At 40.0% G+C, this 16,151-nt stretch overlaps 2 protein-coding genes across 14 annotated transcripts in view; one reads left to right on the forward strand and one right to left on the reverse strand.

Annotated features, from left to right (window-relative positions):
- Positions 1 to 3,816: 3,816 nt before the first annotated feature.
- On the forward strand, positions 3,817 to 10,342 carry ANKRD40CL (ANKRD40 C-terminal like). 7 transcript variants are annotated; one of them, XM_061143727.1, is made up of 5 exons: positions 3,817 to 3,909; positions 4,331 to 4,420; positions 7,339 to 7,419; positions 8,154 to 8,329; positions 9,129 to 10,342. In XM_061143727.1, the coding sequence occupies exons 2-5, from the start codon at positions 4,384 to 4,386 to the stop codon at positions 9,270 to 9,272; spliced, it is 438 nt and encodes a 145-aa protein (XP_060999710.1). In that variant the 5' UTR covers positions 3,817 to 3,909; positions 4,331 to 4,383; the 3' UTR covers positions 9,273 to 10,342. The 7 variants fall into 7 exon arrangements, with proteins under 7 accessions (XP_060999710.1, XP_060999714.1, XP_060999711.1 ...); XM_061143728.1 differs by having other exon boundaries at positions 3,836 to 3,909; positions 4,282 to 4,420; XM_061143729.1 differs by having other exon boundaries at positions 3,850 to 3,909; positions 4,285 to 4,420.
- Positions 10,343 to 11,471: 1,129 nt separating this feature from the next.
- Positions 11,472 to 16,151, reverse strand: part of LUC7L3 (LUC7 like 3 pre-mRNA splicing factor) — a 27,693-nt gene continuing 23,013 nt past the window's right edge. For all 7 annotated transcript variants that reach the window (XR_009693000.1, XM_061143717.1, XM_061143718.1 and 4 more), the window contains one exon: positions 11,472 to 16,151. This exon is cut by the window's right edge. The gene's annotated coding sequence lies outside the window, so the exon portion shown is untranslated.

A 16,151-nucleotide genomic window follows, 5' to 3' on the forward strand; every position in this document is an offset into this window, starting at 1 on the left:
TGCAGTCCAAGGGACTCTCAAGAGTCTTCTTCAACACCACAGTTCAAAAGCATCAATTCTTCAGCGCTCAGCTAGCGAATTTCCTACTTCCCATGAAAAAAAGGCTCTTGTCTACATTTCCCCCGCATTCAAGGCTCTTGTCTACATTTCCCCCGCATTCTGCCTCCTGGCCAACCCTGGGGCCTTTCTGTGTGGCCCTGTGTGGCATGGCATGTCCTCCTCCTCTCTGGAACTGTAACAAACTATCTTTTCAATGTCAGTTGACTCCTGATCTGTTGGTCTCACCATACCTCAATAATAATAAAACCTACCTTTTTACATTTTATCTCTTACTATCTATTTGCAAAAATTACAAAACTTTACAACACTGTGGATGTTGCTCTCACACGTGGCTGATAGGAATGAAAAATGGTTAAACATTCATGGAGGGAAATATAGTAACAGCTAACAAAAAGTTTGTGTTTACTTTTGACCAACGAATCCTACATCTAGGAATTTACCCAGAATATGTATCTCCAATAATAAAAAATACATGGACACAATATTACTAATTACATCACTGTTTGTTTGTAACTGCAAAATATTGGAAACATACTGAATACCTGTACATAAATAATCTGGTAAATAAACTATAGAATCCCCACACTAGAGAGCGTAGGGGTAAGGTGAGAAAGATATCTATGAACTGATATGGAATGATTTCTAGATATATTGTTTAGTGGGAAAAAAAGCAAAATAGAAAATAATTTAAAAAAATAATTTTATACCACTTTTTCTGTAAGAAAGGAATAATAAGGAAATACACAAGTATCTGTTTGATTTTTCAAAAAGAAGCACTGGAAGTCAGAAACTGAGGATGTAATTTCCTGCAGGGGACAGAGGAGCACACAGGGAAGGCATGGAAATGTTGAGTGACTCGACTCTAATTTTTGAATAGTTTTGACTCTTAGAATCAAGCTATATACTCAAAATATATATATAAATAAGGATTGGGAAGAATCCTAAAATGCAAACACAATCAACCCAACTGTATTTCAAATAAGCAATTCTGAAACTACTTGGTCTGTGTATTGTCAGACTGAGCGAATGAGTAAATATATTAAAGATGTTAGGAGCCAGATTTCCCACAGTTGGAAAAGAACTACAAAATGGAATTGGAGAAAGCTAGGGAAAATTCTTTTGTTTTTAAATGGAACCAGAAGTGTCAGTATGAACTTGATGTATTTAGTAGATTAATATACACACAAGAAATAGGTGCAGACATATGTGTGTATGTGTGTCCCTAGCTTTCCACGAAAAGGACCTAGAAGCATTCTTCTTGGCATCCACATAGGAATGAGTGTACTGTTCCCCACTGAACAGAATGTGGCTCCTTGGAGAAATGATGGACTCCAGGGCTGAGGCAGGGAAAGTACAAGTTGATATGCCAAGAAGTAAGAAAGTGCTCATAAAGTGATGGATATGGGAAAGGATAACAGGATATAGGAAATAGCTGTAAGCAGACACTGTACACAGTTGGGATAATCTGGGCACCAACATAAATAATGGGAATAATGGATTATAACTCACTGAATGGATTATAAAATATAACTCAACGAATAAAACAAGAATCCATGAGCCCACACAGATGATAAATGAGTGAAGGAGAAGGAAAGTGCTTTCTTATAGTAGAATAAGAAATTAATGTAGAAAGGAAAGTGGAACCAGAGTATCACCATTTTGCAATCATCACAGTAACCACTGATTCAAGTAAAACCTTCAGTGGATTCTGGAAACTGGAGTGAAGGAATAGGATATTTGAAGAAGGAATAGGATATCTGTATGGTTTCACAGTACCTCCTCAAGAGTTACATCTTAATTAAGAAAGGGAAAAAAGACATACTTTACAATAGAAAAACCTGGCAGACAATTCCTTTCACAGGTGACTGAAGTCACCATCCCCTAAGATGGGACAAACCAAGATGTGCCTCCCACTATTATGTGCTAAGAAAGACATACCACTTCTGTGCTGTCCCAACCAAAGCACATAATCTTATCCTAATCACAACAAAACACTGGACAAACCCAAGTGAGGGACAAACCACAAAATCATTCGCTTGGACTTTTCAAAAATGTCGATATTAAGATAACAAAGAAAGGCTGAAGCACATTTCTAGATTAAAGAAATGTATGAGACATGAAAATTAAACATGATGCACAACTCTGAATGAGATCCTGGGCCAGGGAAAAACGTTAAAAATGATACTGTTGGGTTAATTGAAAATTTTGAGTATGGACTATGGTTTAGCTAAGAGCATTATATCAAAGTTAGATTCCCTGATTTTGATCCTCGTATCTTGGATATATAAGAGAATACCTTTGATATTAGGAAATACAGCCTGAAGTCTTTAGCGATAAAGGGATAAAGGAGCATATCTACAACATACTTTCAAATTTCAGGGGGGAAATTTGTGTGTGTGTGTGTGTGTGTGTGTGTGTGTGTATTATATACATACACATGCATATATATACCAAGGAAGAGAGAATTAAAGCAAATATGGCAAATTGTTAATCACTGGTAAAGGGTATACATTTTTGCAACTTTTCTGTAAATTTAAAACTCTATCAAAATTAAAAACTACCCCCCAATCCCCCACCCCCCACAAAAGCTACTATTTAAATAGAAGGGTCCCTTAACTGCCCAACATAATGAATGAAAAAAGACTCATGCCCAGGCCTGTGTGGCTGCCTCCACACATTTCGCTCTTGCTTGCTAATGGGCTCTGATTTTTAACACTAGACTTTTTACTCTAGAGCATGTATTTACTTTATTTAAAAAATAAAAATACAAGGGAGTTCCCTGGTGGCCTAGTGGCTAGGATTCTGGACTTTCACTACCATGGCCTGGAGATGTTAATCAATCCCTGGTCTGGGAACTGAGATCCCACAATCGCACAGTGCAATCAATAAATAAAGAAAAAAGAAGGTTCCCCAAAACAACAAGAAAAGGTGAGTATTGTTGAGAGAATGCATGAATGAGTGAACCAGTGAATGGGGAGTGGGCGAGTGTATGGACAGAGCAAGCAAGTGACATGGGGCCACTGGGGATGCAAGAGGCTCCCCCTAAAAGCACAAGCACTTTTATCCCCAGTCTCTCTACCTTCACAGCCCCATCCACTCAGGTGAGGGGTGGAGGGTGGCTCTGTTTAAGGGTGACACACCCTGGCAGCGGGGCTGGCCAAAGTGCATTTTCTTCCCCTCCCTTAGGAGGTCAAGCCAGGTGAAACCCTGCTGCTTCCTTCTCTCTACCCAGGGTGGGGCCTCCTGCATTCTTGGCGGAACACCAAGCATGCTGAGGAGACAGCATCAGGTTGGCAACAAGGTGACCCAGATCCAGCCCCAGGCCTGTGCTCAGCTGCCCCTGTGACTACCAGGGAGCATTTATATGCTTTGGGTCTCCATTTCCCCATTTGCACTTTAGGCCGTTTGGTCAAAACTTTCAGCTTTGGCCACACATTAAAATCAGCTGGGGGGCTCTTAAAATTTCAGGACCCAGACTGCACCCTAGACAAATTAAACAGGACTCACTGGAGGGTAGAATCCCGATACCCGCATCACACTTTGCAGGTGATTTCAATGCACAGCTCGGTTTGAGAAACCTAGGGGCGCTGATCTCCACAGTTGCCTCTAGCCTCATGATAATGAGCCCCACCTGATGCCCCACTTCTGACACTGGTGTTCAATGAAATGGGAGAGTCATCCCAAACATGTGAGTTCCTACCTTCAGCCCTTTGAGACTACAGCCCTGCCCAAGGACTTTGCCCAACCCCGCCCACCCTTCATAAAACCTCCTGCTCCAGACCCTGCCTTCACCATTTTGATGTTTGGAATCAAGGACTCAGGATCCTTGCCAAAGAGGAGTCTCCCAAGGTATGTGCCCAGGTGTTCTTGCTTTCTTGTCATGCACAGATGAAGAAGGTGCTGGGGCAAAGGGGAGAGAGAATTGGGGAGGAGAGGGAGTCTGTTCAAGATACTGTTTGACTTTTCTTATCCCTTGAGGTAGTAGCTACTAACATTTCCCAAGGAGGGCTGTGCCCCCAAAGGCCTCCCCTCTCAGGGGCCTTTGGGTGGGCATTATTAGCCTGCACTGCTTCCCCACGGACACAGGCTGAGAGGAGGGAGCATTGAATTTCAGTCCCTTCAGTTGCAGCTGAAACAGCAGAGCCTTAGTTTGACTATCTGTAAAACAGGCCAACCCTGCCCTAGCTCACTGGCCAATGACAAGAACATATCGTTTCAAAGCAGACAGACGCAATGAAGCTTTAAAACATGCCTTTTATTTGATTGGAAGCTCAGCATAAATGCTGGAGGGGCTGCTGATCTGACAGACCATAGAACTTACTCATGGCTGAACCCCAACTGGATGTGAAGAAGCCCTCAGGTGAGTCTTTAAACCCTGTTTCCAACATGGTTGTCAAGGAGGATAGGGGAGGGGCCTGAGGAGGGGTGGGGTGTCTTTCTCCACCCTGCCAGTAGTGTAGTCAAGAGCAGAGCAAGTAGGCCATGGGTCCTTTCAGAGGGAGGCAAGTATCAATGGCTATAATTAATAATAGCAGCCAGCAAATACTGGTGCTCAGTACATGCTAGGAGTGGTTGTATTTTCTATGCATTTTCTTGTTCCTTCTTATAATCTTGTGAGGTAGAGATTATCAATCCCATTTTCCAGATCAGAAAACAGGCTCAGAAGGGTTAAGTGACTTGTCTACGGTGTCACTGCTACTAAATAGCATAGGAAAAATTCAGATCCAAATCTGCCAGACTTCAAAGAGCATGCTTTCTGACCTCTAAGAAACCCTGTCCATCCACAGGTCCATCACGAAAATGAAATGCTTTTGCACGTGGTAGGCCAAGGTGGGGTACATCTCATGCTGTGTGGAGTGAGCAGTGAAGGGGTGGAGAAGGGCATTGTTCCAGTTCAGATATCTGGGTCACTCAGTCTCCCAGACCAGCACGGAGCTCCCTCCACGGCTGGAGTGGAAGGGCACAAGGACATTATTTCTGTCCTGGGAGAGAGCTGCACTGGGCAAGACTATCTTATCTTTGGGAGAAGCATTTAGCAGTGTGGAAAAAGTATGGTTTAAGCCCTAAGCAGAACTGACTTCAATGGGCCTGAGATCAGAGCAGTTGTGCAGTCCTACAGGCAGACAGACCTCATGCTGGGGATTAAGTGCTCTGTGGTTGTTGGCTTGAAATTTCTTATAATTTTGAGTTTGTTTTGTAAGCCAAATCAGATAGGACAATGGAGCACCTGCTGAGAGACCAGGAGCTGTGGCTCGAATGTGTGATTCCTCTCTCTCAGCCCACCACACTCCAACCTCCACCAAAGCCCCTCACTCCTCTGTCACCTTTGTAACCGGCAGCGACTCAAGCAAAAGGTGGTCAAGGCAGGGCATGCTCTGAGGCCCACCGGGCAGGGAAGAGGCAGGGGCCCCAAGTCACCCCTATCCAGGTAACAGCATTTGGGTGGGGAAGCTGCAATTCTTTGGGTAGCCATTTTGCCCTGGGCCACATTTTCCCCTGGCGGCTCGGACAATAAAGAATCTGCCTGCATTGCAAGAGACCCAGGTTCAATCAGTGGGTCAGGAAGATACCCTGAAGAAAGTAGGAAACAGCTACCCACTCCAGTATTCTTGCCTGGAGAATTATAGACAGATGCCAGGTGCCAGGCCTTTTGAATCGCAAAGGGCCACAGACTATGGGATCACAAAGAGTTGGACATGACTGAATGACTAACAATTTCTTTTCACTTTCCTCTTAACTAGGTCATATCCAGGTCCTGCCATTTCCTGGAGCAAACTCCAAGTTACTTTATCCTTCAGCCCCAATTTTCTTGTCTTAAAATGGGAATAATACCAATACCCCATGGGATTATTGTGAGGCCAGTGAGGTTTCTGTTGTGATTCTTTTTTCCAAAATGCAAGTCTGATTATGACAGTCTTCTCCTGAACACTGTCTAATGGCCTGACGCTGTTCTAGAATAAAGACCTTTCACTCACACCAGCACTGTCCAATTAAAATATTACATAAGGCACTAGTGGTAAAGAACCCACCTACCAAAGCAGGTTAGACCTAAGAGACACAGGTTCAATCCCTGTGTTGGGAAGATCCCCTGGAGGAGGACACGGCAACCCACTCCAGTATTCTGGCATGGAGAATAATACCAAGGACAGAGGAGCCTGGTGGGCTACAGTCCATAGGATTGCAGACTCATACAAGACTAAAGCAACTTAGCACGCAAGCCAATAGGTAATTAAACTCTTTCTTGTAGCCAGATTGAAAAGGCAGGCGAAATTAATTATAATACATTTACTTCACCCAATAAATTAAAACTATGATTTCAACATAAAATCAATATTAAAAATTAAAAAGAATTTTACATTTTTCCCTGTCTTTGAAATCCAGTGTGTATTTTATACTTAGAGCATATCCCAATTCACGTGACTAGCAACCACAGATTGGGCGGCAGAGGTTGGTGGATAACCCTACAATTCTGACACACTCAGCCATGCTGAATTGCTTTTCTTTCTAAAGAACCACTGCCTCGCTGCACTGGGCCTTCTGCTGTTACCAGGCCCTGAAAAGCTCTTCTCTCTCCACCCTCTGGATCTAGTTAAGCTTACTCAACCTTCAGATGTCAGGTCACTTAGCCTTCAGGGAGGTCTTTCTTGACCCCTTTCCAGGTTTTTCACACTACTGTGTATCTTGATCTCACCAGGCCTCCAACTGTAATATCACATTTACCTGAGGTCACCTGATTAATCTCTCTCTCTCCTGTTGTAAACACCAGCACAAAGGTCACTTTGGGTTTTTAATTGTTTGAATCATTTCCCCAGGGATTAGCACAGCACAGAGTAGCCTTGGGAAGATATTCTATGTACAACACCTGGCACCTGGATGCTCTAATGTTCCCTCCTTTTCCTTCCCTCTGGTTGAGAAACTTCTCCTTATTAAAGGGACTCTCTTAACTGTACAACTCTGCTGAAGATCTGGAGACACAAAACTCTCAATGCCAAATATATTTAAGTAGAAATGAATTAAGCACACAGATTATAAATATTTCTTCTTCAGATTACATACCATTTAAAAATACTATCTCAGTTCCTTTTCATGATTTAAGCAGTAAAGGAAAATTCCTATTCAAGTCTGAGTATAATAACTGCCCTTTTCGAGTTTTTTCCAGTGAGGAGCTGCAGAGCAGAAAGGGGCAATGGGGCTCTATTGTCCCTTGTCTAACCGGCAGAGTTGGCAGAGCTAAACGCTGAGCTGCTGTTTCTCATGTCTCCTCCAATTCTTTCTCAGGCGAATATAAACAAGGAAGCTCAAATCAACAGTTGCCAACTGACCCAGGTGATCATGCCAAACCTGATGACACCTGCCTAGGTGAGGATTCAACCCCTAGGTCATGTTGCAAAGTCAACTTCATCATTTGGCTTCATCAACTTCCTCCACCTTTAGTCAAGACTGCTCCTTCTTATGACAATTAAGTTTTAAGACTTAAAACCAATGCCACTGTCTCCAAGTGAAAAGTGAAAGTCGCTCAGTCATGTCCAACTCTTTGCGACCCCAAGGACTATACAGACCATGTAATTCTCCAGGCCAGAATATGGGAGTGACACAGGGTCTTCCCAACCCAGGGGTCGAACCCAGGTCTCTCACTTTGCAGGCAGATTCTTTACCAGCTGAGCCATCAGGGAAACGCAAAGATGTCTCCAAAGATGGTAGAATTATCCTGTTTATCCTCCTCTCATCTTGGAAGTCCCAGGGGATCCAACAGGCATCAACAGGATGATCTGCACCCTTAAGAATATAGAGCCCCAGGGCTCACATTTTCTTGAAACTTTTCAAACAGCCAACAAGGCACACCCAACACAGATGTATTGCCAAGGGTACTGCATGTCACACACTGGGTTTTTTAGATCCTGGCTTCACACTGCCTTTTGGTGAGTATAATGGGGTATACACCTGAGTTTGCCCAGCATTCCTATCAAGGTTTCAGATAATTAAAAGTTTACATATGCCTTTTATTATTTTATTATTATTCAGCTCTTTGTATAATTGATGTCTAAAATGGGTATTTTGTTTCTTTTACAAAAAAAAATTTGTGGGTGATCCAGAGCTGGTACTTAAAGTCAGAATTCAGAGCCACAAAGAAAATGACTTCATTGAAGTTGAACTGGATAGACAAGAGCTGAGTTACCAAAATCTACTGAAAGTAAGCTGCTGTGAACTGGGGATTAACCCAGAGCAAGTAGAGAAGATCAGAAAGCTACCAAACACATTGCTCAGAAAGGTAGGGTGTTTATCTAAATAGAGACTGGGCTCTAGGTGGGTAAAATTATGTTCATTGAAGCCAATCACTAGCTTTTGTATTACTAGTATGAAAACAAATCCAAGACATTGGACATTTTAGCTGCACGACAGCCAAACATGGTAGCTGGGTTATTTTTAATCTGGTGCTTTTACAGATTTGCATACCTTTAATTTACTCACTCTTTTAAATTGTCTGAATCACAACAACAAAATTTAAAACCCTAGCTCAGTATGAATGTCCAGCCTCCAATCTCCACAAAGCTGACTGGTCCCAGGGACAGAAAATACAAAGCCACTCTTAACTGCTTAGCAAAGTCAAGTCTTTGCAATCTCAGGAAACAAAACTGGGGGCATTTGTATTTTTATGACTCAAAAACAAATCTCATTTTTTAACTTGAGGAAAATTCTTATCTCTTTGGGCATATTTTATAAAGCAACTTTCAAAATGCCTTTTAGCAATTCTTATTGGTGCCGTGGCTAACAGTATATTCTTTGTAAACTAAAAGTGGTGGGATGATCATACTTTCAGATATATATATATATTTTTAATGCCCTGGACTAAAGTCTTTTTAAAATTGAGACTTTATTCCCCTTGGAAATCAGCAACAAGGTCTGAAACACAAAAAAAAAAAAAAACAGAAAAGGAAAACAATTCTCAACTGCTGACTTAGTTTACCATGAAAGGAAAGAAAACAATGCTGGGGCAATCTTATTAAGCCTTTTCATCATAACTTGACATGTATTTATGACCCATTATGTAACTTCTTTTTCATATTAAGGACAAAGACATTCGAAGACTACAGGACTTTCAGGAAGTAGAACTTATTTTAATGAAAGATGGAAGCTCTGAACTGACAGAATATACACCATCTCTGTTAGAGAAGCCCTGCTACAACAGCAATGCTGCAAAAATGACGTATTAAATTGCAGAAATGAAAAACTGGAATCAATATTTTGTAAATAATGAAGTCTGTCTGGATGCATCTAACAGTTTGCTAACTTCATGTATGTACTTATTTCCTTGTTTTGCAACTTCTCGAGGCTTGGGAGTACAGTACATTCAAAGTACTTTGACAAATATAAGTATTTTTAAAAATTTAAGTATGATACCTATCAACGCAAGTTTAGTTTGTAAAGTTGTACCCCAATCCTGATTAGGCACAAGTATGCACTCCTGAGACTCAAGACAAATGGCCAGGCTCTGTTCTTAACTCCATTAAGGGCAGGGTGAGTTAATTGGAACTGTGAAAGCCAGGACCCACTTGACACTCTGGTTTAAAGATCCTAGCTTCTAAAACCATCTCTTACCATCATTTCCTTTTTACAACTTTTAAATCTAGAAAATGGTGAGAGGGTAACAGGCAGGAAGACTAGGTGTCCCCAAGCATCAGACGTTTTTTTTCTCTCTTAAGCAACCGGAGGAAAACAAGTGTCAGATGTAATTTTTCCCTTCTCTATACAAAATTAAAAGGTTTCTTTAAAAATTCTGTTGTCATGACACCTGGTTCCACCTGAACTTTTCTCAAACCTTGAGCTAACCAATGTGTTTTTCTTATGGAAATGCTTAAGCTGTGTTAATGAACTATGTATTTACTTTAGACTCTTTCAAGTCGGTTCCACCTAAGACTCAGAACCAATAATGGCTCAACAAACCAGTATGTTTTACTCATAGAAATGTTCTCTTAAGTTATGTTTATAAAACTATGTATTTGTTTAGAAACCTGCCTCTCTTCAAGATTCCTGTCAATTGTCTTATGGCACGGGATGACTCACCTTGTGCCAATGCTATCTCAAAATGCATGTTATGGGTGAGAGGTCTGGTGCCACTCTCTTGAGTTTTGAGACATTTCTTTTCTCTAATTAGCAGCTTATGTAACTTCTTGCTAAATCCTAGCAAGAGGGCACTCTTTCTGCCCCTTTCTGATGTCTGTCAGAAGTTTTCTTTTATACTTAATAAAACTTTATTACACAAAAGCTCTGAGCGATCAAGCGTTGCCACTGGCCCGGAGGTCAAGAATCTTGGCATCATACACAGCTCATAGCAACAACCTTTAAATGGCAGGACTTACACAACTTGAGTAACCACTTTTCAACCTAACAACTTGCAGAAAAGCCAAGGCACAGCATACAGCACTGAAAGTGCACTCCTGCCTGACTCCATTTACCAACCTTCATTAATACACACTTTTTTACACACCAGTGTGAAGTCATCTCTAACCCTTATGGAATCAAGGAAAAAGTCCCAGAGACCTCCTGGGCAAGCACAATGAAATAAGCCATCCCTCCCTCATCTCCAAATCCTCAACAGCTCACTTCTGATGAAGGGTGAAGGGACACTAACGCATTGCATCAACACTTATCTCACCCACTGCCAAAAAAAAAAAAAAATGGAAAATGTTCTGAATAGCACAAGTGAAATGTGTACCATTTTATTCATGAAATGAGTATGAAACCTAAATCTGCAGTTTACTTAGTACCCACGGGGTTTTGGTTAGGAGAACCTCAGCACCAAATATAAGTCTGGCATCCAAGTCACACTTGTAAGATAGTATGCCCCCTAATGAAAGCCAATGCCACCCAGAGCCTGGTGTTCCATTGCCAGGGGTATGACAGGGGATGACAAGGGGTCAATCCCCAAGTGCTTTGTCCCTGTTATTTTCAATTTGTCTTAAAGAAGATAAATTTAGGCATGAACTGAAGGTTGGTTAATGGCCCCAAATCACTGCTTGTGGAAAAGTGAGATTTTAGGTTGCTTTTAAGTGAACATGGTAGAATAAATTTATTTGAAAACAGTACTGTTGGAAAGCTTACAATAGAACCTGCACAGGTGTCACCTAGTGAAGTACAATAAGATCAATAAGGACAGCAATTACCACAAGGTTGATACAATTAAATATGCATACCCATTTCAAGTTAATACAACCTGCATCAAATGTATTTTCTAGAAGCGACAGTTTTAAGGCTGAAGATTAATAAATATCTCAAGTGTCAAGAGTAATTTTAACGAAAAAAATTATTTTTTGCCACACTACCCGGGACGGGGATCATAGCTCCCTCACCACCCAGGGATCAAACTCACCCCTGCAGTAGAAGCACAGAGTCTTAACCACCAAACTGGAAGGGAAGTTCCAAGAATAATTTTTATTATGTATTTCATGCACAGATTGTAAAAACTTAATTTCTGGGTGACATACAATTCCGCTGTAGGATTATGCCATTTTCAAGTCATTGAAACAAATCAGTTATCAGAATGCTATCCTAAAAAGATTTCCAGAACGTATTTAGAAATGGTCTAGAATGCATATGGTTCATATAACGAAGTGATTTGGGGTATATATTTGGAAGTATACAAGGGCCACTGGTAACTGATACAAGGCCTTTTAGCTACATGAATTTACTCTAGTCAAGGTTATGGTTTTTCCAGTAGTCATGTATGGATCTAAGAGTTGGACTATAAAGAAAGCTGAGCGCAGAAGAATTGATGCTTTTTAAGTGTGTTGTTGTTGAAGACTCTTGAGAGTCCCTTGGACTATAAGGACATCCAACCAGTCCATCCTAAAGGAGATCAGTCCTGGGTGTTCATTGGAGGGACTGATGTTGAAGCTGAAACTCCAATATTTTGGCCACCTGATGCGGAGAGCTGACTCATTTGAAAAGACCCTGATGCTGGGAAAGATTGAGGGCAGGAGAAGGGGACGACAGAGGATGAGATGGTTGGATGGCATCACCGACACAACAGACATGGGTTTGGGTGGACTCCGGGAGTTGGTGATGGACAGGGAGGCCTGGTGTGCTGCGGTTCATGGGGTCACAAAGAGTCAGACACGACTGAGTGACTGAACTGAACGAGGTGCCTTTCAAATTTCAACCACTTCCCCTTTACAGAGCCAACATTATTTAAACACTTCATGTAAGTCCTTCTAAAGAGTAAGACAAGGACCAAGAGTAGCCCCTCTGAGGTGACAATGTAACTTGAACAAAGGGAAGGATGTGTTAACCATGGGTCAGGAGAATGGCAGTTTTCCTTCCTAGACTGGTATAAATCTGAGAGAAAAAGCTTCCTTGGAAGCTGCTTATACAGAAGCAGAATCAGTTTCCTGGCAGACACCCAAATGAAAATTACTTCAAGATAAAAATAATGTACAAAGAAAACATACATGGAGGCCCTTTTTCTAGCTTTTAAAAACTACAATTAAGACTCTAAGTCTGGAACTCGAAAAACAATACCCTTTAAACCTGCTATCACTTTAATTCCATGAAATACACTGTTTATGTATCTATTTTACTACTTACTACCTACATCAAGACCTTTTCCCATTTTTTAAAATTTAAATTTTATTAAGAAATATACATACAAAAGCACATACACATACAGTTTAAAAAAGAAACCACCCACCCAGCTTCAACAATCACCACCAGTTCTTCTGAAGGATCCTTCTTGCCCTTCATGATCTCCCTCGAATACACTGAATCGTGTTAAATCATTTCCTTGCTTTCCATTTACCATATATTTACGGACTGGTTTTGACTTTCACAGAAAAGGAATTGGATTATTCTTCTGCAACTTGCTTTTCTGACCAGAGACTCTCCATGTTCACATGTGTTGCGGTAGTTCAGTCTGACTTCTTGGAATCCCACTAAAGGAAAGTACCACAACATGTGTCCCCTGGTCTGTTGGACATTTCAAGTCTTTCCAGTTTGTTTTTGCTTCCTTTCTTGCTATTACAAATGATGCTGCTATGACATTTTTACATCCATCCCCTGGCACACATGCATAAATGTTTCTCTAGGGTATGTATCTCGGGATGGAACAGCCAGAAGTTACCGCACAGTTGTGCCCAACTGTTTTCTGAAGCTGTTGTTCCTAAACACTTTTAAAAGCTGATGCCAACTGATCTATTTGGGATGGCCAAGGGGAAGAAACAGATCAACTATGAAACTCTCAAATTGCATTTTTAAATTAGGAAATTAAAAAATCTAATACAACCATGAAAAATACATTTACTTCTTTTACTGAAATGGACTTTTCAAACTACGTTTTTAAACTTAAAATTGCTATCTCCTATGTCTCAAATGTTTCTAAATACACTGAGTGAAAACAGCAAGATTCAGAAAATATGCTGTACTGTGATATATTTTAAAAGATTCAAACATATAAATGATTACATCCCCCACCACCCACCTCCCCACAAAAACCACTTGGAAAAATAATTCTTAACACTAGTAGCTCCTGGAAAAGAGCAGGAGCAGAAGAGACATATCACAAAACATTTCTGTTGTTTTTCCAAACCATACACAAGTGTAACAACTGTCATACAAAATTCTTAAAAAGCAGTCACCTGGGGATTTTTTCATAAACTAAAAATCAGTCCAAACTCAAACCTGAAAACCAGCCCTGCAGGAAGTCCCAACCCACAGAAAATATACACAAGTTCAAGTATTTTTCATTTTATGCACATTTAAAAAATACTCACACAGCTCATCTACAACACATTTTTGAAAGCACAGGACACAGTTAAAAGCACTTCCACCCTAAATTGTTCAGTTTTAACATCTCTAAAAATTTTTAATCAAGTGACTGAACTCAACCCACATGTGGTCTAAGTGTTCTCACACCTTAAGAGATATGGCTGTGACACTGTATTGAAGAAACCAGACAGATAACCTGCAGGGAAGTAATGTTACGTAAGGAAAGAAGGTGTCTCTAGGCTGAGTGACATAATTAGCTTAAGAAGGCAAGAAAGATGTTTTAATCCAACATGAAAAGTTATTGTATTATGATCTGTTTGAAGAAAAGATGTCTTAACAAAAAGGGTGAAGATGAGTGTCACTACCCTGCAAAAAGGAGGATGCCAGAACAGCAATTACCAGGCTCAGTTACCAGGCTCCCACCAGACCAGTATGAACTCAAGTTTACCCAATTTATTTAAATTAATAAATTTTAAGTCTTTTAGTGATACATGCAGAAACATTTGTAAATTAAGTATGTCTGAGACTTGCCTGAAAATAACAGGGACAGGGGACACACAGAGTAAGAATGGTCACTGAATCTTACTGGTGATGAACGTTAACCAAAGTTAACTACACTGTCCTACTTTTGCGTTAAATTTTCCGAAATAAAAAAAGTTTTAAAAACTGATTGCTGCTTGCAGTCTTACCAAGTTAATCTTCTAGTTAGTACAAATCGACTCCCCCTTAAGGCTTTTCAAAGAGAAATACGCATGAAGCAACTGACAACTTTTTGGTCTGCACCAGAGAAATGTGTATTTCTCAATGTAAATAGGCACATGACCACTACATGGGATTCTTCTGAATTTGGTTAGTAAGAATAATTTCCTTGAGCCTAATTAATTTGGGATGTTGGATGTGATCCAATTTCTAGATCTCCACAACCAAGGCCAGACTTTTAGTCATAGACCCCTCAAGCGACCAGGCCTCCCCTTCAAATTTTATATTAACTTCATTAGTGATCCATACAGATGAAGATTTCGTAAACTCATTTACTGTACTTCATTAAAATAAATTAGCGAATGATTATATATGTGGCAGAAGAGAACAAACTTGGCATTTTAATACCCAATTTAACACCTTAATGACTAAGTATCTTAATACTTAAATAAACTTCTTCTGTTTTCTGTTTTTCTTAATACTCGGTAATAGAAACTGGTAAACTTTCACTTTATGACCTTTATTCTACAACCATATCTTGTCAAACTATACAAAGCAGTGTTTGGGAGGTGACCGACTTTTTGTTAGACTGTTTCCCATCTTACATTAATCCTCACAAATTCAGAGATAATCCGTCTACCTCCATCTAGGTAAGCTGTCCCCACAGCACTGTTTCATACAAAGCCTCTGAAGCATCATTATTTTCCAAAGCTTGGTGGAGGGTATTTTAGTAAATTCTGTAGCCTATTATTAAGCCTATTAGAACAACTACAGTGGCATAAAGTGAGGCAGTGGACCATGAGGTGGAGACCTAGATTCCATGTGCTAGTTTCTCCATCAACATGAAGTTATAAGACATCAGGTAAGTCACTTAATGCACCAACTCAGGTTTCTTTACCTATAAACTGATAGCAATATTTGAAAATTATAAATCATGAAGAACTGATTTATATGAACTATGACACATGCAGCTGGAGCTAATAATACTTTTATACAATCAACAAGCTGGCTATAACTAGAAATGTGCTGCCAAATTTGCCGAACATGACCCCCACACACACTCCCATTACCTTAAGCATTTTAAAAAAATCCTTGTTTGATGTGATACACTCCATACACAGTAATAAATATATTTCTAAGACCAGGTTAAAAAAATCTTGATACAGGATTTCTAAGACAAAAAAACAGCTAAGTGTCTGAATGCTTTTCTACATCATTATTTCACAGCTAGAGGATGATAGGGTTTGTCAGACGGATATTTTGAATTTTGTACTACTAAAGAAATCTCTCAGGGATGTAAAAATATATTTCAGTTCATTGTATATCTTCGTTACTAAAAGCAAAATCCAAATGTAGTCATAACTACTAAAAATTGAAGCACCATTATTTAAAACATTTAAACTGTGGAAATTCTATAAAAATTAGGCTTAAACAGAACAAATCAGATAAAACTGTACACCAAGATGTCTAGTAACAGCGTATCTCATATTTAAAACAAGGGACTAGTTCAGAGTCAATAACTTTATTAAAAAAAGATTAATACTAAAACTTTTCAATGACAAACAGACAAATCTGTAACAGAAAGTCGGAGATACTTTATTTTCACTTCTAAATCCAAAGGCTAGGTATAGCAG

The sequence above is a fragment of the Dama dama genome, chromosome 5, assembly GCF_033118175.1.
Source record: "Dama dama isolate Ldn47 chromosome 5, ASM3311817v1, whole genome shotgun sequence".
Lineage (NCBI taxonomy): Eukaryota > Metazoa > Chordata > Mammalia > Artiodactyla > Cervidae > Dama > Dama dama.